The sequence below is a fragment of the Phyllostomus discolor genome, chromosome 1 (genome assembly GCF_004126475.2).
Source record: "Phyllostomus discolor isolate MPI-MPIP mPhyDis1 chromosome 1, mPhyDis1.pri.v3, whole genome shotgun sequence".
NCBI classification, from domain to species: domain Eukaryota; kingdom Metazoa; phylum Chordata; class Mammalia; order Chiroptera; family Phyllostomidae; genus Phyllostomus; species Phyllostomus discolor.
Window position 1 is genome coordinate 182086822 of NC_040903.2, and position 27640 is coordinate 182114461.

The 27640-nt window shown below is 36.9% G+C and overlaps 2 protein-coding genes across 2 annotated transcripts in view; both read left to right on the forward strand.

The window, feature by feature from the left end:
- SOCS4 (suppressor of cytokine signaling 4) overlaps nt 1–10406 on the forward strand; it is a 28250-nt gene extending 17844 nt beyond the window's left edge. The window contains 2 exon segments of the mRNA XM_036010239.1: nt 1931–2944; nt 2947–10406. Coding sequence (XP_035866132.1) covers nt 2020–2944; nt 2947–3344 — 1323 coding nt within the window. The 5' untranslated portion in view covers nt 1931–2019 and the 3' untranslated portion in view covers nt 3345–10406.
- Nucleotides 10407–11971: 1565 nt separating this feature from the next.
- On the forward strand, nt 11972–26871 carry MAPK1IP1L (mitogen-activated protein kinase 1 interacting protein 1 like). The gene is made up of 4 exons (XM_028505364.2): nt 11972–12147; nt 19592–19613; nt 20237–20944; nt 22545–26871. The coding sequence occupies exons 2-4, from the start codon at nt 19596–19598 to the stop codon at nt 22554–22556; spliced, it is 738 nt and encodes a 245-aa protein (XP_028361165.1). The 5' UTR covers nt 11972–12147; nt 19592–19595; the 3' UTR covers nt 22557–26871.
- Nucleotides 26872–27640: the final 769 nt, after the last annotated feature.

The following is a 27640-nucleotide window of genomic DNA, read 5'->3' on the forward strand; positions in this document are numbered from 1 at the left end:
TAGGATTTACCTCTCTTGTAGTCTTGTTCTCTTACCATTCTTTTATTATAGTTATATCACAATTTTGGTAAATATCGTTCACTGCCAAGCCATGTGTTATATTTCATAATCTAATTTCTTGTATAATGTTTTAATTTTTCTATAATTAGTAATTACCTAATTCTTTTTCCATGGCTTTCATATGTTCTCAATTGCATTTTCCAAAAGTTAATTCTATTTTTTTTTTCCCTTAAAATCTTCCACCTGGCAGCCCTAGGTCCTTGTGTGGTTATATGAATGACATGCTCTCCAGCAGGTCCAGAAACCTCCCTTCATCATCATCTCAAAAATTCACTTTTCCTTTCCCCTATGTTGAATATCTTGTTTCCTGTTTTGCTTCCTTTGTTTTGGCTTTACACCCTAATTTTAGAAGAGAATGTGTCCCTGACTGGTGTGGCTCAGTGGATTGGGCACTGGCTGCAAACAGAACGGTCGCAGGGTTTGATTCCCAGTCAGAGCACATGCATGGGTTACAGGCCAGGTCTCTGGTAGGGAGTGCACGAGAGGCAACCACACATTGATGTGTCTCTCCCTCTCTTTCTCCTTCCCTTCCTCTCTCTCTAAAAATGAATAAATGAAATCTTAAAAGAAAAATAGAGGTAGAGAGCTTAGCTATGATGTAGAAATGAAGGAAGAAATGACACAATTTAGAGGTAGCAAGGAGGCAAGATGGAGCTCACATCCATTGGAATCAAGTTGGTCATGTATCAACTAAACTGTTACCTTGGTAATTTTTTAGTAAGTAAAAGCACCAGGCATTTCAAACTTTAGATAATATGTTTTTCCTCATTTTGCCACAAGTTGGCCTGATGCCTCTTTCCTGAAAGCTTGTGGCACCAAAATGTGGGTAGATGCTGAAATTCACCTGATGCCAAATACCACCATTCCAGCTCCAAAAAATTCATCACTTGCCAAGAACTGTTCTTAGGCATTTGCCTGAGCTAGATTTCTTCAGTGTATATTTAATCCTTCCCCAACCCAAGAATGGTTAAGAAACTCTGCAAGAGAACATGTGCCTGTCCTACTTTGGAAAGGAAAAGAACTGTCTTACTCTGACAAGATAGACTCCTCAGACTAAAATTGTTGTTTCTCAAAACCAGGGCCTCTGGGTCCCAAGGGAACTGGGAAGTCATATGGGACTCAGACTTCCTCCTTCTCTTCCTCCCCCTCAATTTCTTCCTTTCTGTCTTTCTTCCCTACTCTTTTTTCCTTCTCACCTTCTTTCCCTCCCTACCTCCCTTTCTTCCTTATTTCTTTTAATTTTCAGCACTTCAAAACTTCAGTAGATATTTTACACTTCCCCATGAAAAGAATAGCTAAAAAATATTTTGGGGGTGCTGGAATTTGATAACCTGGTTATCTTAGAGTGATCTAAAACGTATGGTGGCTATATTTTGTGCTTTTTTGTAAATAAAAATTGGAACCTCCCCCCCAGAAAAATACATTGGGAATGCTTATGTGGTTTTTATACTGTTCAGTGGTGATTACTATTTAATAAATTCTTAATAGCTTTATAACTTAAAACTGTTTATATTTTCAATCAGTAGGAATAAAAACAAGAAGGAAATAAAGGAAGGAACTATGTGTATGGTAGTGACCTTTAAACACCAGCTTATAGATTTCTCACTGTCTTAAAATGAATTCAGTGGTGTATTGTGAAATGAAAAAATAAGGGAAAAAGCTATTGGCATAAGATGTATCTCAAGACAAGAAATTATTCACATTTTGATCATATATTTTGGCTAATAGAGGAACCTTGGTTCTTTTATTTAAGTACTCCATCTTTTTCATGTACTATTTACTATTTTTCATCCTGGGGCTAGTGGGGTTTAATATGTAAACTATATGATGTGAATGACAAATGATTAAGGATTTTTTTTTCCTTCCTTAGGTACATGAACGTGCCTAAAAGAAATTTCCTTCCAGAAAAACTGAAAAAGCAATACTTATAACACTGGAATTTTTTAATAATTTATTACAATGGCAGAAAATAGTGAAAGTAATAGTAAAAATTTAGATGTCAGACCCAAAACTAGTCGGAGTAGAAGTGCTGACAGAAAGGACGGCTATGTGTGGAGTGGAAAGAAGTTATCTTGGTCAAAAAAGAGTGAAAGTTGTTCAGATGCTGAAACAGTAAATGCTATAGAAAAAACTGAAGTTCCTTTGCGCAGCCAAGAAAGAAAGCACAGCTGTTCATCCATCGAGTTGGATTTAGATCATTCCTGTGGCCATAGATTTTTAGGCCGATCTCTTAAACAGAAACTGCAAGATGCTGTGGGGCAGTGTTTCCCAATAAAGAATTGCAGTGGTCGCCACTCTTCAGGGCTTCCATCTAAAAGAAAAATTCATATTAGTGAACTCATGTTAGATAAGTGTCCTTTCCCACCTCGATCAGATTTAGCCTTTAGATGGCATTTTATTAAACGGCACACTGCTCCCATCAATCCCAAATCAGATGAATTGGTAAGCACAGACTTGTCTCAGAGTGAAATGAGAGATGGTCAGCTACAACAAAGAAGAGACATGGAAGAAGAGGTGAACTGTTTTTCACATCCCAGTGTTCAGCCCTGTGTCATAACCACCAACAGTGCTTCATGTAGGAGTGGTCCTATGACTGGCTCTGTGATGAACCTAGTTTCAAATAACAGTATAGAAGATAGTGATATGGATTCAGATGATGAAATTATAACACTTTGTACAAGTTCCAGGAAAAGAAACAAACCCAAATGGGAGATGGATGAAGAAATCCTGCAGTTGGAAACAACTCCTAAGTACCACACCCAGATTGATTATGTCCACTGTCTTGTACCAGACCTTCTTCGGATCAATAACAATCCATGTTACTGGGGAGTTATGGATAAATATGCTGCGGAAGCTCTACTAGAAGGAAAACCAGAGGGTACTTTTTACTTCGTGACTCAGCACAGGAAGACTATTTATTTTCTGTTAGCTTTAGACGTTATAGTCGTTCTCTTCATGCTAGAATTGAACAATGGAATCACAACTTTAGTTTTGATGCACATGATCCTTGTGTCTTCCATTCTCCTAACATTACTGGGCTCCTAGAACATTATAAGGACCCAAGTGCCTGTATGTTCTTTGAACCACTTTTATCCACTCCTTTAATTCGGACTTTCCCCTTTTCCCTGCAGCATATATGCAGAACAGTTATTTGTAACTGTACAACTTATGATGGGATTGATGCCCTTCCAATTCCTTCTTCTATGAAATTATATCTGAAGGAATATCACTATAAATCAAAAGTTAGAGTACTCAGGATTGATGCACCAGAACAACAGTGTTAGGTAAAGGGTTGGAAGAAAGGAATTTAAATATTTTATTTTTGTTAATGCTACTTTGAATTTTTCTACAAGGGCAGTTAGAGTCCAAAATAAACCTCTGCCCTAAATTTTGCTTCCAGATCAGTTTATTTTTCTCATGATACACTAATTCTTTAAGGTTACACACTAAGGGTTAGTGGGTATTTTTGACCAGGTGTTTGGTTTTTGTTTCTATCATACAGAATGTATACTTAACTTTTTTTCTTTTCTTAATTGTAATTTGCATATGATCCAGGGATATTTGAATTTGGTAGACATTGTAAACACAGTTAAAAATCTGTATTTCATCATTTTCTTTAAAAATAGCCCTATGTCCTTTCCTACGTGTAAAATGCTTTGTTAACCTATGCCACTGGCATTCCTATACATAAAATATGGTTTCCTCATCCCCCTTTTCAGAGTTGTTTTTAAATTCTTGAGTAAAGCTGAGTGTTGTAATTCACAATCCATATTAATGTAATTGACTTTAGTAATTTGCTAATAGGGATGTTAAAGTTAACAAAATGGCTTAAATCAAATTAGTGTTTTTATGTAAAATATTAACTATAAAGCAGGATTACTAAATTTGATCAGTAAGAATCAAATGAGAATGTGACATTTTTAAAGGTGAATTTATTCTACAATATGGCATGGTCATTTGTTATTGTTTGAATAGACCTCTTGAAACCTGGAAGAGTTACCATCTTCAGAACCTAAATATTATTCCTTTCTCACTAGGCGCTTTAAAAATAATGATAGTACTGTTAGTAAGTAGTAGTCACTAAAGTACTGAAGCAACTGTGTGGCTTTTCTTCATTGACTAATGAACTGTTACTCCTACTTAGCTCTTTTATAGAAACTCTGAGCCTATTATTTGGGGAAATGCCACAGTTCATAAACAAATTTTCATTGATCCCTGTGTAGTTTTTCATTATTTTAAATTGAGCTTGAGTAAATCTTCAAAAGTAAACATAGAGCTTATTATTTAGAAAGCTTAATACTGTTTTTGACCTTCAGGTTTCAAATAATTATTTTCAGAGTTAACGTGTTACTGTGGCTTCAAAAAGGGGAAAACATTTTGAGAGCTACATGGCTTATGCCATACTGATCAGTACGGGCAACAGGTGTAATATTTTAAGTTTACTGTCCCCAAGAAGAGGAAAGCATTTAGAAACATAATTATTTCAATGAGATAAATGAAGTGATATTTATCCATCCCCTTTTTTAAAGAATCAGTGAATAATAAATTTCCTAAATAGTTGTTTCTTCTGATGAGCTGTTTACCACTTTGTAAATTGCCATTTTTAATATCATAGTAATTAATTTCTTGATGCTGCTTTAGCCCTACTAGAAAACAGATTCTACCTGAGTTGAAAGAAATTTGACTCAAATTTCCAAGTTAGAACAGCCATTTCTTAAATATCATTGCTTTTATGTTGAAGTAGCATTTCTCTTTTGTGCAGTTCTGCTGCTAATGGAAAGATGCCATTTTTTTCAATAATAGTATTAAAATAAATTCTTAGCAATTACCACAAAATTAAACCAAGAAAATCTGTTCCCATTATCTGCTAGCATTTTTTTTCTCGGTGATCTCAAGATTGTCTCAGTTCCAATGAAAGGTAGCTCCTAGAGTAGCACCTCTCTCAGCAGTGATGAGGCTCAGAATCTCAACACCAATGTCAGGACAAATATTTCTTCTAAAGAGATATTTCCCTTTTACAAAAGAAAAGTCTACTACTACCTCGACTTTATTGAGGCACTTTTATAGATCACTGAGAGCTTATCTTACTTACCAATATAACATTTCCTAAATACTCATCTTTGATGAGAGAAAACTAATAGTATGGTAAGACTACCCATGGTTATAATTTTTTTATCAGAATTTGATAATGAGACTTTCTGTTTCTATGAAACAATTATTTTAAATATTTTCTTTAAAAATAGCTTTTTATTGGTACAGAAAAACCTAAGGGATGACAAGCTAACAAATATTCTGTTAAAAGGTAATTTTATAAAGAAAAATGAAGCATAATTATGTTTTATAATGATAAAAATTGGTATTTATATAAAAATCATGATCTAAGTAGCTTTTCACATAGTCAAACTGGTTATGGTATATTTTCTCTGGCTTATTTTCTCAACTTCAATTAGTAGCTCTTAACATTTTCAAAATGCTGCCATGTATATAGCCTTGAAGTAGATCTAATAAATGAGAAGAGGAAGAGTCATTTACTCTGAAATGGTTTGTATTTTTCCCTTGGTATTTGCTATAGTAAAAAGAAATCTGGAAAGTAGAAATATAAAAGACTTGAGAAGAAAGTTGTTTACCATGAAGGAAAAAGAAAAGAGTAACAAATTCATTTTTTAAAGCACTAAGAGATCGGAATTTATAAAAGTTAATCGCTTTCTCGGCTACTTTGTGGGGATATATTTAGAAGAGCATCCAATATTTAGAAGCTAATACATTTATTAAAATGAAATTAGGAAAAATGTGAGTAAAATGAGTAAGTTTTGAGAGGGACAATGTGGGAAGATACAAATATATCTGTAAATTTTGTAACACTTAAGGCATTGTGACAATTTGAAAAGTAAATTCTGGAGTTCAGAAAGCATTCAGAAAGGTGGAAATGTGTAGAGCTTATTGGTAAGAGGATGAGGCTAAAAGAAACAAGATAAAATATTAAAATTAAGAATTTAGGCTTTACCTCAGGGAAAAGCCTTGACAGTGAAAGGGAGCTACTTCATTGCTAATAGCTAGTCTGGACCAGACACTTAACTGCTTTGGGAATCATCCTGCACTAATCAGGAAGGAAACTTGACTTCTCTATTTCTCTTGAAGCTGTTCAGGACATTAACCCCCCTTTTTTAAGCTACAGCATCTTGATTCATACTATAATTCCTAAAATATGCTGACGGACTTTTTAAGGTTCCTTGAGCATTTTTGTATGAAGAATCATGTATGATGTTTCTATAATCATGCCATTCACTTAAATAATTCATAAAGGGCATGGTTTAATTTAAAGGAAGACCTAATAGGAAGAAGATTAGAGGAAGCTTTTAGTCAGCCTGTGGCTAGATTTATTGATTTGGTGATCAGACCTGTGTTCTTTCCTAAATTTCAGCTGATGGCAAACCGTGGTCAAAGAATGGCTTTCAGTTAAAGTTTTGACTTCTTTTATAAATAATAATACAAACAATGTCTTAGAAATTAGGAATCCTTTAAAAAGAGCAAAGTGTGGCAATTAGGACTCATATCATTATACAAATTTCATTTCTTTTTATAAGAAAAACAAACCATTATCATTTATTCATGAGCCAAGTCCATTAAGAAGATAAATCAAGTTATCAGCTTCCTGTCTCTGAAGTTTGGATCATTTTATAGATCCACATAATAGAGAGCTTCCTTCCTATGAAACAAAAAAACCTTGAGACCTAACTCGTGAATATATGCTTAGTTTTTATTTTTTTTATTTTTTAAATATATTTTATTGATTATGCTATTAAAATTGTCTCATTTCCCCCCTTTTTTCCCTCCGCCCTACACATCTCCTGCCACCAGCATTCCCCCGCTGTAGCTCAGGTCCATGGTCGTACATACAAGTTCTTTGGCTTCTACATTTCCTATACTATTCTTAACCTCCCCCTGTCTGTTTTCTACCTACCATTTATGCTACTTATTCTCTGTACCTTTTCCCTCACTGATAACCCTCCATGTGATCTCCATTTCTGTGATTCTGTTCCTGTTCTAGTTGTTTGCTTAGGTTTTGTTTTTGTTTTTGTTGTAGGTTCGGTGGTTAATAGCCGTGTTTGTTATTTTACTGTTCATATTTTTTATCTTCTTTTTCTTAGATAAGTCCCTTTAACATTTCATGTAATAAGGGCTGGGTGATGATGGACTCCTTTAACTTGACCTTACCTGAGAAGCACTTTCTCTGCCCTTCCATTCTAATTGATGGCTTTACTGGATAGAGTAATCTTGGATATAGGTCCTTGCCTTTCATGACTTCAAATACTTCTTTCCAGCCCCTTCTTGCCTGTAAGGTTTTGTTTGAGAGATCAGCTGATGATCTAATGGGAACTCCTTTGTAGGTAATGGTCTCCTTTTCTCTTGCTGCTTTTAAGGTTCTCTCATCTTTAATCTTAGCTAATGTAATTACGATGTGCCTTGGTGTGTTCCTCCTTCGGTCCAACTTCTTTGGGACTCTCTGAGCTTCCTGGACTTCCTTAAAGTCTATTTCCTTTGCCAGATTGGGGAAGTTCTCCATTATTTGTCAAATAAGTTTTCAATTTCTTGGTCTTCCTCTTCTCATCCTGGCACCCCTATGATTTGGATGTTGGAATGTTAAGATGTCCTGGAGATTCCTAAGCCTCTCCTCATTTTTTTTGAATTCTTGTCTCTTCATTCGGTTCTGGTTCAATGTTTCTTCTGCTCCAAACCATTGATTTGATTCCTGGTTTCCTTCCTGTCACTGTTGGTTCCCTGCAGATTTTTCTTTATTTCACGTAATGCAACCTTCGCTGCCTGGGTCTTTTTTTATGCTGTTGAAGTACCCAGTGAGTTCCTGGAGCATCCTGGTAACCAGTGTTGTGAACAGTGCATCTGACAGGTTGGCTATCTCTTCATCACTTAAGTTGTAGTTTTTCTGGAGCTTTGAACTGTTCTTTCATTTGGACCATTTGTTTTTTGTTTTGTTTTTTTTGTCTTGGCCCGCCTGTTACGCAGTAAGGGGCGGAGCCTTAGGTGTTCACCAGGGCTTGGCAACCCACATGGATGCATTGTGATGCTCTATGTGGGGGAGGGGTCTGAGGGAACAATGCCGACTGCTTTGCTCTCAGCTGCCTTTTTAGCTCTCAGCTGGCTTTCAGTCACTTCCACTGCTACCCACAATCAAATTGGGCCCTTCTGGTTCTGATTCCTGGTTGGGTGGGTTTGTGTATGTTCTAAGACCCTATGGGTCTCTCCAACGAATTCTCCTGTGAGTCTGGGTGTTTCTCTCGCTGCCACCACAACCCCCACAAGTGTTTTCAGTTAGAGGCTTTGAGGCTTTAGTTCCCTGCTGCTGGAACCCTGGGTTGCGTGGTCTGTCTTGCTCCCTAGTTGTTTGTTCCTCCCGGTTTATCTGCACTTGAATGGAGGACCCCCACCGCCTTGCCTGCCCCAGTCCACCAGCCTTGCCACAAGTCCTCTCCACTCCTACTGGTCTGGATGAATGTTTTTTCTTTATCTCCTTGGTTGTCAGCCTTCCATACAGTTTAATTTTGTCAGTTCTGGTTTTTTTTTTTTTTAATTTGTTGTCCTTCTTTTGGTTGTGCGAGGAGGTACAGTGTGTCTACCCATGCCTCCATCTTGGCCTGAAATTTCTATATGCTTAGTTTTTATTAAAAATATTTTTTGTCACTCTTAGCTATAGATAGTCAAATCAGTTATGTATTGATTTTGGTAGGGCAACTTGCATAAGAAAGTAGATTTACAATCATTGTAAGATGCCTGGAGACAACTCAAGGGAAACAATGCTGAAACTTAAAATAGCCTGTGTTTTAGGTAATTTAATGCTCAAATGAATAAAATATTTTAAGTCAAGCAGATTGTTTCTACTTTGGAAAAACACCTTTACAATTTTGGTTTTAATTAGTTTTACATTCATTTTATTTCTAAAGAATGAACAGAAAGCACAAAGCATTTTCTTTCCTAATGACCTACTAGAAATCAGCAATACTGCAAGACTGTACTATTCCAATACACCAATATATTGGACACAAAATGGACATAACTTTTTGAAATGCATTATTAGTTTTTCAGTAGAAATGTAGACTAATGGATATAACCCATTGGAAAGGGATTTGGGGCATGTGAATCTTATTTCAAATAAAGCCAGAGTCTTTTAATTTTTTACTTTTGAATAGGTTATTCAGTCCTAAATATTTGCCTTAATTTCCCAGCCTATAAAATGTAGATAATACTTGTCACTTGACTTCTGAAGGTTAATTCTTCAGTTAAGAGGTCACCCTTGGAACATACTTGAAAATAATTTCTGTACAACTGTTAAGTGCTAATGTGGTAATAGGTTTTCAAGGTAGACCTTACTGGACCCTGCAGATTCACATTCACTTTTAGTCTGTAAAATATGACAATAGAGAAAACAGTACAATTTGAATTTATGGTTTAGACTCTGCATTTAGGTGAAGAGTTGCAATTTCTTCCTGCTTTTAGTAAGGTTTATGTAAAATTGATGTTTGCCTAAATTATTTTAAAAGTTGGTTACATTTGTAGGAAGTAAAGATACCACATTTTATTGTGCTTCACTTTATTACACTTCACAGATACCATTGTGTTTTCTTCATTGAAGGTTTGTGGCAGCAGGTCTACTAGCATCTTTTTTTCTAACAGCATTTGCTTATTTCATGTCTCTGTGTCACATCTAGGTAAACCAGTATTTCAGACTTTCATTATTATATTTGTTATGATGATCTGTGATCAGTAACCTTTGTAAAGGCTCAGCTGATGGTTAGCATTTTTAGCAATAAAGTATTTTTTAATTAAGCTATATACTTTTTAGACCTAATGCTACTGCACACTTAATACAGTATAGTGTAAACATAACTTTTATATGACTGGGAACCCAAAAAATTCATTTGACTTGATTTATTTTGATATTTGCTTTACTTTAGTGGTCTGGACTTGAACCTACAACATTGCCAAGGTATGCCTGTAATCATTTTGTAGTGGTTATAATCAAATCTTACCTTTCAAACTACAGAGTGTGAAATTCAAGGAAGTTTACTTAAATTATGCTAATTTTGCTGGAATTGGATAAATTCTGTATAAACCACATATGAACTCGAAGTATACTTCAATATACAGAGTTTAAGTAGTAAACTCACAAAGCTAATAGTACCCCTGTCAGGGTTCTAAGATCCACCCCTTACCCAAAAAAGACTATTGCCATTTTTATCTCTAATCCTGAAGTTGTTAGTTTTTTCTTGGATGTGAGTTCAAATAAATTGACCTTAATAAATTTTTGTTCCTTAATTAAAACTTCATATACAAAATCCAAAGGCTTTGTTTTTTGTTTTAAAAAACATTGTATGTCCTTAACTCACCCATTCAACTTTTACAATCTGAAAAAAAATAATTTAAAATTTGTATTCTTAAACATTTTCTAATTTATAATACACTCCTTTCAGTTTTTAGTGTATCAGTTCGGATCTTTCAGAAGCAAGTGTCAAGGTGTGATTACATGTGCAAGAGATTTATTGCAGTGTGGGGAATATCTATGCAAGATAAAGATGAAGGGAACAGAAGAAGGTGAAATCTGCATACCACATTGCAGATCAGACATCTGTGAAAGAAATGGAAGGATTGGAATGGGTGGGCTTCAGTCTTCAGTGCAGTTCTAATAAAAAGCTGGATGGTGATTTAGTGCCCAAAGGTTGCCTGTAGGATCCCACACAGGATAGGAATGACTTAAGGCTGGAATTCCCATCTTCCTCAGTTATTTGCTGGGAGCATGGCAGAAGGTGGAAGCTGTCAGTAATATAACCAGGATCAGGATTACGGTGATGTGAGGCACTCGGGCGCAAAAACTTATTTTTTACCCAAAAATGCAATAATGAAAAATAGTATTTTGGTGCAACACTTTAAAATCAGAACACAGAAAAAAAGACCTATAATAAGTAAAACATCAAATTTTTAAGTAAAGATAACACTGTCTCAGGCTTCCTTGTGATTCCACGAGACTGACTCTTATGAAGACCGGTTTGGTTGTTACACAAATGGTATCATTTTTCATAGACTACTGTCATTACCCAAAAAATCTGCCATCTCCAGGCTTAGATATTTGAAGTTCCTCTACAGCTCATTCTTCATTTTTTAGTGTGGGAAATGAGTGTGATGTGTCGCATGTTCAGAAAGAAATCTTCGTTTAAGAAGTTTATAACAACATATTCATTCATTGACCCTACTAATAGCTAACAACGTTATAAGAATATTGCATATTTTTACACAAAATATACCTATTATATGTATATATTTTGCACACCATATAATTATGGTGTTCCTAGCTAGTAGGTTTCTTAATGTCAGGGGCCATGTGTCAATCTTTCAGGCCCAACAAGTACTTAAAGGTTTATTCAAAAATGAACGTGGGGAAAGAGGTATTCATCAGGAAAAATCTTTAAAGACAGCTGTTCATTTAGTTAAGTTCAATATATCATGCCATTAGTAAACATCTTCCCTTTTCTCTCTCCCCATAGTGGCCCGAGGGTTCATATCCCCCAATTGGGCCACAGACAGCGCGCTTGGAGGGTTGGGCTGTCCAGAACCTGCCCTCAAGCTATTCCAGGAAACGGTTAAGCAATTTCCTCCAGGCTGCCCATAACGTCACTAACTACAGGCGTTTCCTCTGAAGGCTAAGAACTCCGGAAAACTGGGGAGCTTTCCGGTCGCCCACTTGAGAGCCCTCGGGAGAGGTGGGCGGGGCCGCAAGCGCCAGGAGTAGCTGCTCTAGAACGATCGAGTGGGCTGCAAGGCCGCCAAAGGCCTGCGAGGGGCGCCCGCGAGCCAGCCGAGGGGAGGGAGGAGCGCCCCGCAGGGGCGGTCGCTCGGCGCTGGTGCTTCCTGTTCCGGTGCCAGGAGGGGTCGCGCGCTGTTGGTGCTGGTGCTGCTGCTTCCGCTGCTGGTGCCGTCGTCGCCGCTGCTGTCAGTCAGTCTGCACTTGGTTCTTCAGCCCTCGGTGTCCTCGTGTCCATCACTGCCTCTGGACCTTGCTGCGTGCTCGGATCTTGCCGGGTGAGGCTGCTTCAGTGCTGATGAGGGTGTGGAGGGGGGAAGGGAATGCGCTGGAGCGGGAGGCGGGCATGGTAACGGAGGTGCCTCGAGTTGCTATTCGGGGACTAAACGATTTTTTTTCCGTACTCTTTCTTGGGGCTGCTAGCAGTCCTCCGAGCACCCCCAGTCCTCCGGAGAAGGCATCAGAGGCGGGTGAGGTAGCGCCAGACGGGTTTCTCCGCGCTTGACGTCAGGCCTGACTGGGGGGGCGGGGCGGGGAGCGGGCCTGGCCCTTCCCCCACCCGTTGCCCGGCATGCACGACCCACTCCGAGGCCGGTTCGCTCCGGTTGATCCCGGCTCTCTTTGTTCATGTGGCCCTAAAGGGCCTCCAGTCGCGCGCCCCTTGGCCCCGACTTCCCCCATTCATTAATTTCTAATACATGAGAAGAGCTAGGCCCAAATAGCTACTTCGAGGAATCTTTGGCTCTTGTTTAAGATTACACGCAGTGTGACGACGTTCCGGTCATTCCTTACTACAGGAGTTGCTAACAGACACGTTAGATGATTTTAAGTCCTGTGATATTTTGTCTTGGAGGTGTTAGTGCATACTATGAAAGATAGCTTATAAATATAGCTGAACTGTCTTTCTCTCTGAAAACCGAGAGTAGTGCTTGCAATATGTAAAGATTCTAATGTTGAAGCATCAAATCATACCAGACGAAAACATTTTTATAGCATTACTACTAAAGAAATACTTGTATACCTGGTGATTTCAAAGGCCTGTATTGAAAATGAAACCTCATTACAAGCGAAGGTGGTCGTCAAGAAATCTTTCAGAAATTCTGCATTTAGTAGTGTTCATTGGGCAGGAAAATCGGAAATTTTTCTTGCTGCTGGCATCCCTAGTGTGTCTCAGAAACTGGAATTGGGCTGCGGATGTTGATTGGCGTGTTCTCTTCCTCCAGAGATCGGTAACCGAAATCCAGAGGCCCGGTGTGTTTTGGAATTCAGAAATCTTTGAATTTTATCTTTAAATTTTTAGAAAGACGGTAAAGTTTATAGACATGGTGCCCTCAGCAGTGTTGGGGCAGCATCCCCTACATAATCTAGCGATTAATATTTGTGCAGCGATGGGTATGAATTTATGGAAACTATAAATAGCTTCAGGTCAGGTTTTGCCACCAAATAAGTTTTGTGCCAAGCTGAGAACCGTCTCTTTCCAGTTCAGAGGCTTCTGAGTTCAGAACTGCGGGTAAAGTTTTGTGAATCTACCATAGCGATTGTAAAAGCTAACATGTGTTGAGTTTTTGCTATATGTCAGGCAGTGCCCAAGAGATTTGTTTGCAAATCTGTGAGGTGGACACTATTCCTGTCTACTTCTGCCTCTGGTTTGGAGAGTTCACCTTGTCCAGAGCCAGCCATGAAGAGCTGTGTTTTATCTAGTCAGTCATCCTTACAGCGTTCACTCTTTTAACCATATGTTGCACACCTATATACCAAGGAAGACAAAAGAATGTATTTGTAGGCCACCCGCTGTTTTCCTGTTGTTACAGGCACTTGACTTATACGTCCCACTTAGTCCCACTTAGTCTCGTAACCGGTTCTTCATAGTTGAAGAATTGAGGTTCGTTCAGGAGAGCTGACACTGACTGAGGCATTCCAACCCTGGTCTGAGGCCCTCTACTAAGACTTTCATATCCCTCGCCTTTCTGTCTTCCAACTCATCTGACCTGCTAACACCACACGCAGACCTTTTTTGCCTCCCTTTCAGTTTTGTACAAACTGCTCTCCTTTCCCTGAGGCCTGTCCCACCGTCTCCTATTCATTGTTCTTCTAGGCTACCCAGGCACCACTTCTGAGGACTCCTCCCTTAATTCCATTAGGAGCTCTTGGAAGTACTCCCTTAGTTTACCCCAAGAAATGTTTCAACTCTCCACCACGCTGAACTCCTGAAACATTTGTTCCATGCATTGCTATTCATTTCCCCAAAGCCCAACACAGTGCCTAGCCCATATGTAGCTGAATAAATGTAGACAATATGGCTGACAAAGGTTATTGAAATTCTTACTTTTTAAAATTACATTTTTAAAGAAATTTAAAATGTTAAAAATTTTCAAATCCCTAATTGCTTGAGTTCCCCAAATGTAAGGTAGATAAGAGAGCCAGTAGTAAAAACTGGCTTATTTTAATTGGAGCTTATACTTTCAATGCAATATATTACCATCATCCCCACCCCACCTCTGCAAACTAAACAAATCAAAGCAATAATCCTAATTTCTCTTAATACAGTTTACATGTCTGTAGTACTCTATGGACTATTAACTGATAATTATCTGTGTAGTCGTAGGAGTTATTATAACTGCTTGGCAGATGAAAATATGGTCTCTGATTAAGCTTGACTTTGTTGAGCCTCAGTTAAAAAGATTGATGTCCAGGTTTCACAGCCAAGAAGTCCCAGATTGTTCACTGTTCCACCACAGTGTAGTGGCCTTTTGAAGTAGTTCTTGTGCAGTACTTAGTAATCTATGGACTTCAACTTTTGTAAACTTTTCTGTAATTGAATTACCATTTTTTACTCTAAAGGCCAAAGAAGCTATAGAAATGTTTCACTTTTCGGTTATATTATAAAAGAAATTTTGTACTCTCTTTTAAGATTACTAATTTTCTGCTCATAATATGAAATGATTATTTTTCAGATAATGTATAGATCTTGCCATAAAGTGGTAGTGGAAGTTTTAGAAGAAATGGCTTTAGATTATTCCAGGAAGAAAAAAATGAAAATCTTTCTTGATTATAGATCTTTATTTATTTGTTTGTTTGCCAGTTTATGGATACATTGGCCTCATCTTACTGATTAGTATAACCCAGATGTTTGGGAATAGTTGTTCAGAAAATGTAAATTTTTTTTAATAGAGCACATCTTTTTTTTTTTTTTTTTTTTTTTAAGAATTCTTTTATATATATATATATATTCTTAAGATTTTATTTATTTTTAGAGAGGGAAGGGAGGGAGATAAAGAGAGACAGAGAGAGACAGAGACAGACATCAATGTGCGGTTGCTGGGGGTTCTGGCCTGCAACCCAGGAATGTACCCTGGCTGGGAATCGAACCTGGGACACTTTGGTTCCCAGCCCGTGCTCAATTCACTGAGCTACGCCAGCCAGGGCTAGAAAATGTAAATTTTTTTTTAACATTCTGCAACTCTTCTTTTGTTAAGACACTGATGATCCTGCTCAATTTTTTACCTTTTTATGATGAAAGTATCCCCCAAAATGTAAATTGTAATGGTTCCAATTAACATGAACACTGTTCATTATAGCACAAGAGGCAGGTCCCTTTTACTGAGCAGTGATGTAGAACAGGATGTGACCTATTTCCAATGCCTTTGGTCAGGACTTCATTGTTTTTATAACAAGATTCTAGTATTCCTCTATCTTCCAGGATTTGTTGTTGAATTTAAAATTTTGAAAGACAGAATTGTGAATCTGTTTAATAGTATTACCTTATGGTATAACATTTTGATATAATTCTATGACTAGTTAACTTTATATTATATATACATGCATGTTTTTCAAAAACTAAGAGGGAAAAAATAATTCTGACAACAAGACCATATGAAATTGAACTGATTGCTTTGTTCTCTGCTTCAGAATTAATGTGAACTTTGATACAGAACCATTTTCTGTTTCAGGAAAGGCTTACTCTGAAAAACATGTTAGTCCTATATGAACTTTAAACTTGGCATTCACTGATAAAGATTCTTCAGGTGTTAGTCTTAAGAATTTACTGGTGTTTTAATATAAAACAAACCTTAACTTGGAAATGAATGGATAAGTATATTGGCTGTGTATTCAGGATGTGTTTTTTCATATTCTGAATAAAAAGCAAGGTTATGGCAGCTGTGAATTAGTAGGCTTTATGTTTTGTTTCTTATGAATTGATACGAAATTCACACTTGAAAACTCTTAAGAATGCAAGGATGGTTCAATATTAAGCAATCTATATATAAAATTAACTATTGATGGGGTTTTAAAGGAGGGAAACTGAGATCAAGTCTCATTAGATGCCAAAAGTTCTTTTTAGTGTCTTCTGTATTTTTTAAATAGTAAAATAGGAATAAATAAATATAGACATAAATCAACTTCTTTAATGTAATTTTTTCAATCTCAAACTAAAAATGAGAATTTAAACAGAGGCATTCCCAAGATAGTTGGGAACATAACTTTTTTTGCATTTGTGCTTAGTTCCACTATTTATCATTTCTTTGTTGTTTAAGTCCTAGTTGATGCAAAAGAGAAAAAAGGTATAATTGTGGAAAAGAGAAGGTAGAAGTACATTTTTGTAAATGCCATAGTTGTTTACCTGGAAATCCCAGGGAATTAACTGAGAAACTTTCAACAATAAAATAATTCAGTAATTCACTGCTTACAAAAGTAATACACTAAAACTTTTAAAATTCCCATATATGGACAACCAGTTGGAAAATACTGAGTGGGCCAAAAAGTCTGTATGGTTTTTTCTGTAAAATAAAAGACACATTTTTTCATTTTCACCAATAACCTACTTTATTTGGATTTTTTTGTTGTTGTTTGGATATCTTAAGTTTGTTGGCTGTCTCCCATGAGGTATAACATTGATTGTTACCAAGTAATGTCTCGATTTGATCTCTCTTAACTTCAGCTGGTCTACCTCACCGTGGAGTATGTCCAAGCAAGATATCTCTAGCACGAAACTTCACAAACCACTTTGACACATTCGCTCAGTCATAGCACCTTCTCCACACACACCACAGTTTTGTTTTGTTTTCATTTCAGTTGCATTTTTACCTTTCTTGAAATAATAAAGCATAATGTGCTGAAAATGTTGTGTATTTTCTTCTATCTTTATTGAAATGACTACCAAAAAATTCATTAATTTTGATAAGGTTTTTTATGCACACTGATATGACAGTATAATCTAATAATTGTTTCAAATGAAGTTAGAGACAACTAAGCATTACTAGAGCCATCTTGCAGACAAAAACAAATGAACTTTTGGCCAGCCCTATACAATGAAAGAAAAGATCCAGTTTTATAACCATAAGAAAAAGTTTACCAGTTAGAAATCTATCTCACAAGAAATGGGTAGGAGATGTGATTTTTTTAAAACTACTGAGTGATAATAAGTGACATTTATGGGAACTAGGAAGACGTACCTTGTTCTTGAATGAGAAGATTTGATATTTTAGATATATAATACATATATGTCCCCTAAATAAATCTGTAAATTTAATGCAATTCCAACCAGAATACCAACAGATTTTTTTTCCCCAAAATTGATCTGGAAAGGGTAAGCATGAGAAATATTCAGGGAAATCTGAAAAAAAGGAACAGTAATGGGGCCCTGGCCACAAAGCTCATTTAGTTAAGAGCATCATTCCAATATGCCAGGGTCGTGGGTTTGACTTTTGGTCAGTGCACATATAAGAATCAACCAATGAGCCCTGGCTGGTGTGGCTCAGTGGATTGAGTGCCAACCTTTGAACCAAAGGGTCACAGGTTCGATTCCCAGTTGGGGTCATGTGAGAGGCAACCACACGTTGATGTTTCTCTCCCTCTCTTTCTCTCTTCTGTCCCCTCTCTCCAAAATAATACATAAATAAAATCTTTTTTTTTTTTTCCCTAAAGAATCAACCAGTGAATACACAAGTGGAACAACATAGTGATTTTTTTCTCTTTTTCTCTCTCTAAAAACCAATAAATAAATAATTTTTAAAAGAACAGTAATAGGAGGGCAACTCGTTAAAATTTATTAAAAATTAAAGCTGCCATAATTAAGGTAAAATTGTATGGTGGGATCAGTAGAAAAGAATGGAGTCTGCAATGCCGTTGGATATGACAGTGGCCTGGTGGTAAAGAGGCTTAGTTCTGGAATCAGACTGTACCTGGGTTTGAATTCCTTCTCTCCTGGTCACTAGCTGTGTGACCTTAAGCAAGTTAACTTGGTAAGCCTCCTTTTTTCCAGCTGTAAATTGGGGATGGTAATGAAATTTGCATTTGTAGGGCTCTGGGACTATTAAATGAGATTATGCACTTAGCATGGTGTCTGTTCCCTGGATATTCACTAAACAGTGTTTGTTAATAGCAGTAGAAAGTATTAAAGGCAGCTTGTTAAATCATTTGACAAAAGTTAGATTATTCAGTGATTATTGTTTGGAAGAACAAAAAGTTTAAACAAGTTAATCTATAAAAATAGTATACGAAAGCATAGGCGAATTTTTTTAAGCTTGGAATAGTAGACCAGGCCTTTGTAAAACAGAAGCCATGTGTAGTTTGGAAAGATTGATAAGTTTGATTACACAAAACAAACCATTTATAGGATAACAGGAATTTAGAGATATTTAGAAATACTTAAGGTATTTAGAGATAACAGGAGCTTGGGGGTGTTTTTTTTGGTTGGTTGGTTGGTTGGGTTTTGGTCTCATAAATGACAGCTAGAGCTAGCTAATGTCCTTACTTATCTCAGAAAGCATTTTTTTTAGAAAGATGTGTGCTATTAAGTAGTAAAGTTGTCAAACATAAAGGAGTACATACTGTCTTCTATTTATAAGAAGTCAAAGAACAAGCAAAAAGATTAAGGAACAAAAGGGATTGCTGGGAGGGAGGGGAATTGATTGGAAAGGAGCATGAGCAGCCCTTCGGGGGGGTAAGGGCAATGTTCTGTGTCCTGGGGCGCACGCACGTCCGAGCCTATTGGACTAATGCTTAAGATCCTTGCGTTTTAACGTGTTAATTTACTTCCATTTAAAAATTGATGAAAGTAACCCAAGGACATGAGCAAATTAACAGAAAAAAATATAAACGAAATATTAAATATAAGAGATGCTCTAAAGAAATCTAAGTTAAAACAAGATGCCAATTTTTCTTTGCTTCTAGGCCTTTTGGCTAAGATCATGTGTAAAACAAGATGCCAATTTTAATCTACCATAATTGAAAATGATTTATAAATTTAAAATACCCAATGGTGAAGAAGAGTTAAAAGGAAAAGGTGGGCAGTGTAAATTGGCATGGACTTTTGAGATGGAATTTATATAACTACCTGTTAACTGAAATTCTTACATTTTAGTACGTTTTGCTGGTGATAGACTCCTGAGTGAGCAAAGATGTGTTCAGATATGTTCACTCTGTCATTCTTTCAAACAACACAAAAGGCAAACATACATAAACTGCCACCCAGATTAGCATGTAAAACTAAATCATGAGTCACTTTTGTATGATGTGCAGCCAGTAAAAAGGGATAAAGTTGATAGAGCTGTCTGGTCTGTTATGGAAATGTTTCCTACATAAAGAAAAATATTTTACATAAATGATTAAGATTCCATTTAAGTAAAAATAAAGAATATATAAGAAACAGTAAACACTGGTTTTGAAACATTACGTCTTCCTTTCTTTTTCTTTCTTCCTTTCTTTCTGTTTTGTTTTTAGGAAAATGTCTGATGAATTTTCGGTAAGTTGATACATTTATTCTTTATAAGTTTTCTAGCTCTTAAGACACAACATAGTTCTAACAGCAGGCCATAGTTTTTCAGTTTGAAAGAGATGCTTTCTGTGATTGTTGGGCTTTGGTGGGGGGTGGCATGTGATTTTGATAGGTTATTTACCTTAATTTACTTACATACATAATTTGAAAATATATTTTCAAGTATTCTTCTCTCTTTTAACTTCATATAAATAATAGCCAACATTCATTGAAAATTAATACCCAGCACAGTGTTAATTGCATTACATAAATTATCTCATGTAAGCCTCAAGTTAACACTAAAACTGTTTTTTGAAAATGAAGAAGCTAAAGCTCAGAGAAAGATGTAACTTGCTTAAGACAAAGCCGGGATTCAAACCCATAATATTAGTTGTAATCAGTTCATTAGTTGTATTTAGAAAACTTCAGCTTCTCTGAGGAATTTGCATTGTAAGGTTGATATTCAAGGTGACCCCTCAGGTTTTGTATTGAATGAATTGTTTTTAAACTGAACAGCTTGGCTTTGGAAGATGTTATAGATACTTATAATCATGTTTGGTGTGACTTCTCCCTAAATAAGGTTGGTGAGACATGCCTTTTTTGTATTCCAGTTGGCAGATGCGCTACCTGACCACTCCCCTGCCAAAACCTCTGCTGTGAGCAATACAAAACCCAGCCAACCTCCTCAAGGCTGGCCAGGTTCCAACCCTTGGAATAACCCAAGTGCTCCACCTTCTGTGCCATCTGGACTCCCACCAAGTGCAACACCGTCCACTGTGCCTTTTGGACCAGCACCAACAGGAATGTATCCCTCTGTGCCTCCCACTGGACCACCTCCAGGACCCCCGGCACCCTTTCCTCCTTCTGGACCATCATGCCCCCCACCCGGTGGTCCTTATCCAGCCCCAACTGTGCCAGGGCCTGGCCCCACAGGGCCGTATCCTACACCAAATATGCCCTTTCCAGAGCTTCCACGACCATATGGTGCACCCACTGATCCAGCTGCAGCTGGTCCATTAGGTCCATGGGGATCCATGTCTTCTGGACCTTGGGCACCAGGAATGGGAGGGCAGTATCCTACCCCTAATATGCCATATCCATCTCCAGGGCCATATCCTGCACCTCCTCCTCCCCAAGCACCAGGAACAGCACCACCTGTTCCATGGGGCACTGTTCCACCAGGAGCTTGGGGACCACCAGCACCATATCCTGCCCCTGCGGGATCCTATCCCACACCAGGACTCTATCCCACTCCCAATAATCCTTTTCAAGTGCCTTCAGGACCTTCTGGTGCTCCACCAATGCCTGGTGGTCCCCATGTGAGTGTTTAATTTGTTATTTAACATGTACTAGTAGTCATATAAGCACAACTAAAGATGATTTGTCTCCAGTTTGGGATGGAAGATTAGAAAGCTTTTAAAACTTGCTAAAAGAAGGTGTGTCTGTGTGTGTGCACTCTTGTGTGTAAAGAGTAAATTTCAAATTTCAAGTAAAGCATTTATAAGGATGAAAACACAAAGTTACATACTCCCGGTACTAAAAATGCAAAGAAAAATTTTCTAAAGATCCCCCAGAGACTTTATAGCATACTTAAGCAATGTCCTCAACAGCATCCTTGAGGTAAACTCAGATGCATTACATTGGTCTTTTTAAAAACATTCCTCAATAATGTTTTATAGCATTACACTGAAGTACGGTTCAATAATAGCAATCTCTGCCTGTCGGGCTTAATGTAGAGGTAGTTGTGTTTTGTTTTGTTTTTGTTTTTGTTTTCTTTTTTTAGTTGAAATTCAGTATTTCAGTGTGTTTGTTTTTTATAGTGTATTTTATCAACAAAATTTTTAAAATGAATCAAGTTTTGTATTTTTTTAGTGAGTGTAGGTGATTATAATTGGTGTTTCATGATTTAATTATATTTGTATATAACATTTAACATGCACTAGTAGTCATACAAGCACAACTAAAGATGATTTGTCTCCAGTTTGGGATGGAAGATTAGAAAGCTTCCCAAGCTTTCTAATATAGCCATCCCAAGCTATAAACGTATAACATTTATACACAAATTTTATTCTCAGAAACAGACTGGAGAGATGGTTACCAGAAGTAGATGTTTAGAGTATCCAGAGCAGCAAACGTAACATTGCCCATCTTTTGTGCAACTCGCCATAGTGGTTTTTTTTTTTTTTTTTTTTTTTTTTTTTAAGATTTTATTTATTTTTCGAGAGGGAAGGGAGGGAGAAAGAGAGAGAGAGAGAGAAATATCAATGTGTGGTTGCTGGGGGTCATGGCCTGCAACCCAGGCATGTGCCCTGACTGGGAATCGAACCTGTGACACTTTGGTTCGCAGCCCGTGCTCAATCCACTGAGCTACGCCAGCCAGGGCGCCATAGTGTTTTTTAGCCAAGGTTTTGTTAGATTCTCTGCAGCATTCAGCTCCATATTCTACCACTGTTCTAAGTATGTGTAATGCTTTATGGTCTACAGCCGAGCCAGAGTAGGGTTGACATCTTAGTTGAAGAGCCTGTCTTTGAGCATGTGACCAAATAGAAAAACACCCCATTTCTCCATGACGTAAGCCAAGAGAGTATTCAAACACAGGCACAATTTTCCTTGAGGGGAAAACAATCTATTTACTCCTAACAAAATATAACCAATCAGGTCTCTAACTAGATTAACCAGACATCCACCTCAAAAGTAAAGGAAGAAAATCTTAATTAAATGCCCCAAAACATCCTTTCAATTAATGTAACTGCTTGCTATATATATTCTCTTTTAAAATTGTTTTTGTAGATTGTATGCCAAAATAAGTGAGATGACTTGCTGTTTGGATTTATTAAGCAATCAGTTTAAACCACAGGCAGGAGTGGTAAACTCCATTTACAAAATCTAGAAGTTTACTTTTTTTTTTTTCTGTTGCAGTCTTACCATTAAGTTAATGGATGAAGAGATGACGCTTTGCTTTTTGAAGTACATATATATGCACATGAATGCATATATAAAAATTGCTGGTTTCACTATTAGAGGGCATTCATGAAAGAACAACTCTTGCACCTCTCAGAAGATATCTGCCTCTTGTACTTGGATGTATAATATATCAGATGGATACAATCAGATAAAAATGTAAAAGTAAATCATTAAAATGTGATTTTTATTCAGTTTTTATGGAAAGTTAAAATAAGTATATCGAATAGCTCTTTGATATAATTTGTTTAAAACAAATTTTGGATTTGTTTAAATTATGTAACTACACACTTAAAAATCTAAGATGTTGTGGATTATTGGTAGACTCTGCAACCTCATTGGCAAATTATTTCAAGTATTTTTCTATAATCATCTTTTCCCTAAATAAACACACTTTGAAAATATTCACAATGTCATAATTTAAACAAATGATGCTTCTCAACATCTTGAGCTGCTCTATCCATAGAATAAATAAATCTAGTCCTCTTGTTATGTTTTGAATATACGTTTTTGAACTGGCAGTAATTATTGTCAGATGTTGAGTTTATTGGGCAGTGTTCATTTCATCCTTGAGAATTTAGTGAAAACTTGCATTTTGAGTTTCACTTGATTTGTTTTACTTCTAGCCAAATGAGTCAAAAAGCTCCAAAATCTGCCATTTATGGAAACTTTTCTTTTTAATGCAGGCCAACATGTATGTAAATTATGCTCTTAGAGAATTGGTGGTCTCTGTATTGCTTTAGAATAGATTGAGATGTCCATATTGCTTTGGGAAGAGCTCAAGGAAGGAAATAGTTCTCTCTTGTGTCTAACCTCAAACGAGAGGAAACCTTGGGAGTTGCTTCATAGTGACAAGTAATTTGCATTCCCACAAAACACTCTTCCACCCCTTTCATGTAGCCTCTTCTCCCTCAGTTCTGTAGGATCACATTCCTTAATTCCTCCCTGATGCGGAAAACTGGCACGCTCTAGAGGTCTGTCATAAACACATATAGCAGTTCTGCTGAGAGAACCTTAGTCATACAGGCATGACTGTTCTCTTTGTACAAGTGTGATCAAAATAATGTGTCTGTCTTTCAGAGTCTGGTTAAGCTATGTCGTTGTCTCTTGCATAGTATCCTGGATCTGTTTGTACAGTGCTTATGGCTAACAGTTCAGTTCTGTATTCGTCAACAGGTAAATAGATAGAATTAGTGCCATCCTTAAAAATTATCCTCTGACACTGAAAATAATAAAGTGTAGATCTCTGCAATTGAGTTTAAAGAAGTGTGATTGTATTGCTTAAATGTGTTGTTTGTAGCTACCAGAATAGTCCGAGTAGTTTTTTTGGCACCTTATCTTTAAATCAGATTCCTAATTTTGGGATAGAACTGACTGTGTTACTTGTGGAATAACATTTTGAAGCTTTTAATATATCCATTGGGTTATACTAAAATGTATTGTGAATTTCTTTACCAGTATAGGACAGATTTATGCTAGAGCTCTTGTTTTTGCTTAGAAATAAAGTATTTAGTAGTTTATTTCTTGTATAGTTAAAATGTCAAGAATGCCAAATGCTGCCAATGTAATGGTTTGATAGCTACCTCCTTTTAAGAAAGCAAGATGATCACCTTTGGGAGGAACAGTCCGTGTTTCAACCTCCCTTTTAAGTGGACAATAGATTCAAGCTTCCAGAATTGAAACTATAATTTGTTTAGATATTTTCAGACTGGTGAATGTTGCTAGACAGTCTTACAAAGTGGCACAAGTAGTCTTTTTATCTTTCACTTACTTGCAAGACCAAGTGGCAGCTATCTACAACACTTTTGAAATCTGTTGTCAAAGTAGCCTTCAATTTACAGGGCAGGTCACCGTAGAAGGCCATACCTTAAATTATCAGTATCATGTCAGCTAACTTTGGAGGCATGAGATGATAGGAAAAGTGAGATGGCAGCAAAGATACCTCTCCTTTTAGTTGTTGTGATTGTCCTGCGTTAGGATGACAACTCTGGCTTTAGGTGTATGTGACATTTGATGTAACACTGGACAGGACGATGTCGGACTGAAAGGAAGAGGCAGCAAGTTTGGGACTCTGATTGAGGAGCCCGTGTATTATTGGAGAAAAATCTTTTGTTCAAGGATTGGAAGGACCATGAACACAAGATTTGAAATTACTCTTCCCAATAAGTATATTAACTTTGCTAGTGATTCATACTGCTCAGTGTGCCCTGGACAGTACTGCTGTAAGTAGTTTACTTTTCAAGGACTTTCCAAATGATATTTGGGGGGATTTTTTTTTTTAACGGAAGAGTAAAAATCAAAGGGAACAGAATTTGCTTTTATTTCTGTAATTATTTAGAACATCATTTCTCAAATCAGGGAAGAGGTCTCAACTCTTGAGAGTAATCTGGGCAAAAAGTATTCTTAGGTTCAGGATGGAGTTAAGAATGTAAGTTTCCATGGAGGAATGGGAGAAGCATCTAAGGAACATTTCTTTTTACAAGGGAATAATTTGCTTTCAAAATAAGTCGTGCTAGGCTAAGATGCATTTGTGGAAGACTGCTTGTAACCAAGTATGTTTGGTTTTAAAGGAATATAAAGTATGGAATAGGCTGGCATTTGGACTTAAGAGCAAGAATTTTCAAATAAATTAGATGGAGATAGTTCAGATAACATTGAGGAATAATATTCCTGGAGTGTGAATGTTAGACTTTGAAATGTTGAGCCTAAAAATAACAAACGAAAACTTAAAATATAGACCATATATTCACACACTCGGTTCTCAAGAATCAAGGCGCTTTAAAGGAATTTATAAAATACCTTGGCTTGTTTTTACTGGGCTCAGCCTGACACCTTTTCATGTTTGAGAATGGCCGTTTTGTTTAGTTATATATTGATTATTCAGGAACAGACAAGGCATTTTTTAAATTGCCAAAGGCCTCCTTTCTTTTCCATTTTACTGTTTATTCTTTTCAGTAGAGAATGGTAATAGGGCAGAAAAGAAAAGTGAGTTTTTGGCCTTGGTCTGTCACACCACTACAATGGAACATTGGAATATTTTCTAGGAAAAAAAGGTCAGTGTGCCCATGATACTTACCTCAAAAATAATTAGTGCTACCTATTGTACTCAGATGTACAGCTTTTAAAACTAGAGATGGAAAGAGCTCTACTCAAAGTTTCAAAAAGAATACTGTGCCTAGTTTGCATATCAGTCAGTTGCCTACACCTTTAAATGATTAGTGCCATGTCTTCCTTCCTCACCCTGAATAATCTAGTGCCAGCTTTATTAAAATACCATGGTTATAAACCTGGGAGTTAAACCTAAGCACAGACCTTCCAGTGTTAACGTTTTTGAAAAGCAGAAGGCTAAATTCAGATGAATCACACTGATACACTGTGCTATGCATAGAAAGTGGTGGGTGGCGTTCGGGGAGGACTATAATTTAATCCTAATAGAGCAATATTTAGTATGAAGACACTGTTCTTTTTATTTTCAGAATTCTGCAAGTAAAACAAAAATTGCCAATAAAATAGTAAGTATTAAAGAAATGCCATGCAAGCTTCTGGCTCTAGAATATTTCTGAGAACTGCATTCATTCAACACTTAATGTCTGTGACCCCGGTGCTTTGCCAGATGCCAGAGATACAGACATGAAAGAGAATGCCTGTCCTTGAGAGGTTTATAGTCTAGGGGTGGCATTACAGAATGCATTAGTGTACCCATTACTAGTTTAACCTAGATAAACATTTTGTTATTTCTGCTGGTGGAAATTATAGACCAGCCTTCAGGCATTTAAAGAGCAAAGTGTGCTGTAACTTTTTTTTTTTTTTTTTTTTTAAGAAATTATGTTTTCCAAGATTGTAGTCTTGTCAGTGTAGCTTTTCAAGCATGCAAATAATGGGATGTTTTTTCCTCCTTTCCCCTGGATAAAGGCACTTTCACTGCCCGTCACTGATAACAGATACTGATTTGTTGCCATTAAGTAAACTTGACTTCTTTGTGCTATATAAAGGTTTTTTGTATTTTTTCTTGATATTGTTATTTTTTTCATTGACTCCATGACAAATTTAATGTATGTAACTGTCTATGCATTTTAAGTTAAACTGCCTAAAATGTGATTTGAGACATATACATTTGTTTGTATTATGAACTATAAGCAATCTGTTTGAGACTAGGTTTTATCACCTGCTGCTGTATTTGTAAACAAAGACAAATGTCGCTTTAAGAAGTAATTATAATTAGGAATAGTCTATGGGTGTGATACTTGATATTTTTAAAGATAAACTTGTTTGCTTTTGTGTATTATACCTGAAAACTTTTCTTAAAATGTATTTTCATGGTTTCACAGTTTTTCCACATACTTTATTCTTTAGGCCCAGTTCTGGCCTTCCCTGAACAAGTCCGAAGCCTAATCAATGCAAATTTGTTGACATAAAGACAAAAGGGCCTAAGAGGCCTCTCCATTGTGTGTGACCTGCATTCACTAAGGCGTTGCTGTAGGCTGTGTGGGAACAACCCCTCCTCCACAAACCCTCTTTCAGCTACGTGATGTCCAGAGTGAGGATTTCCTCTTCTCCCTTCATGGCCAGGCTACTCTTTGTAACCATGTTATCTGTAGACAGAGTTAGGGAACCTTACCCATCCCTGCTACCACCACTCCCACTGAAAGACAGTTCTGCTCTTGCCATGATTGTTAGGCCGTTAGTGAGGATCACATTGTTGAATTTGGTATATTTTGCCATTTTCTTTCCATAGGCAGGTTACTAGCATTTCTTCAACCCCAGTATGAAGGGGGTTGTGAGTGAATTAATGATTTGTAGCACATTCTACTTTGGAATGGGAGGTCTGCTCGTTACCTTATGATTGAACAAAATGCAACTATAAATTTTAAAGTTGCATTTGATGTTTTATTTCATATCCCCTAAAAGTACCCATCTAAGATGGAGCTATGAAAACTAAAACTTAGTGCCAGTCCTTTTGCAACAGATCTCTAATGCAATATAGAATCCTAACTATTAGCTGACATCTTAAAGAAGTCAATGCAATAGAATTTTAATACAGAAGAAAATTCAGG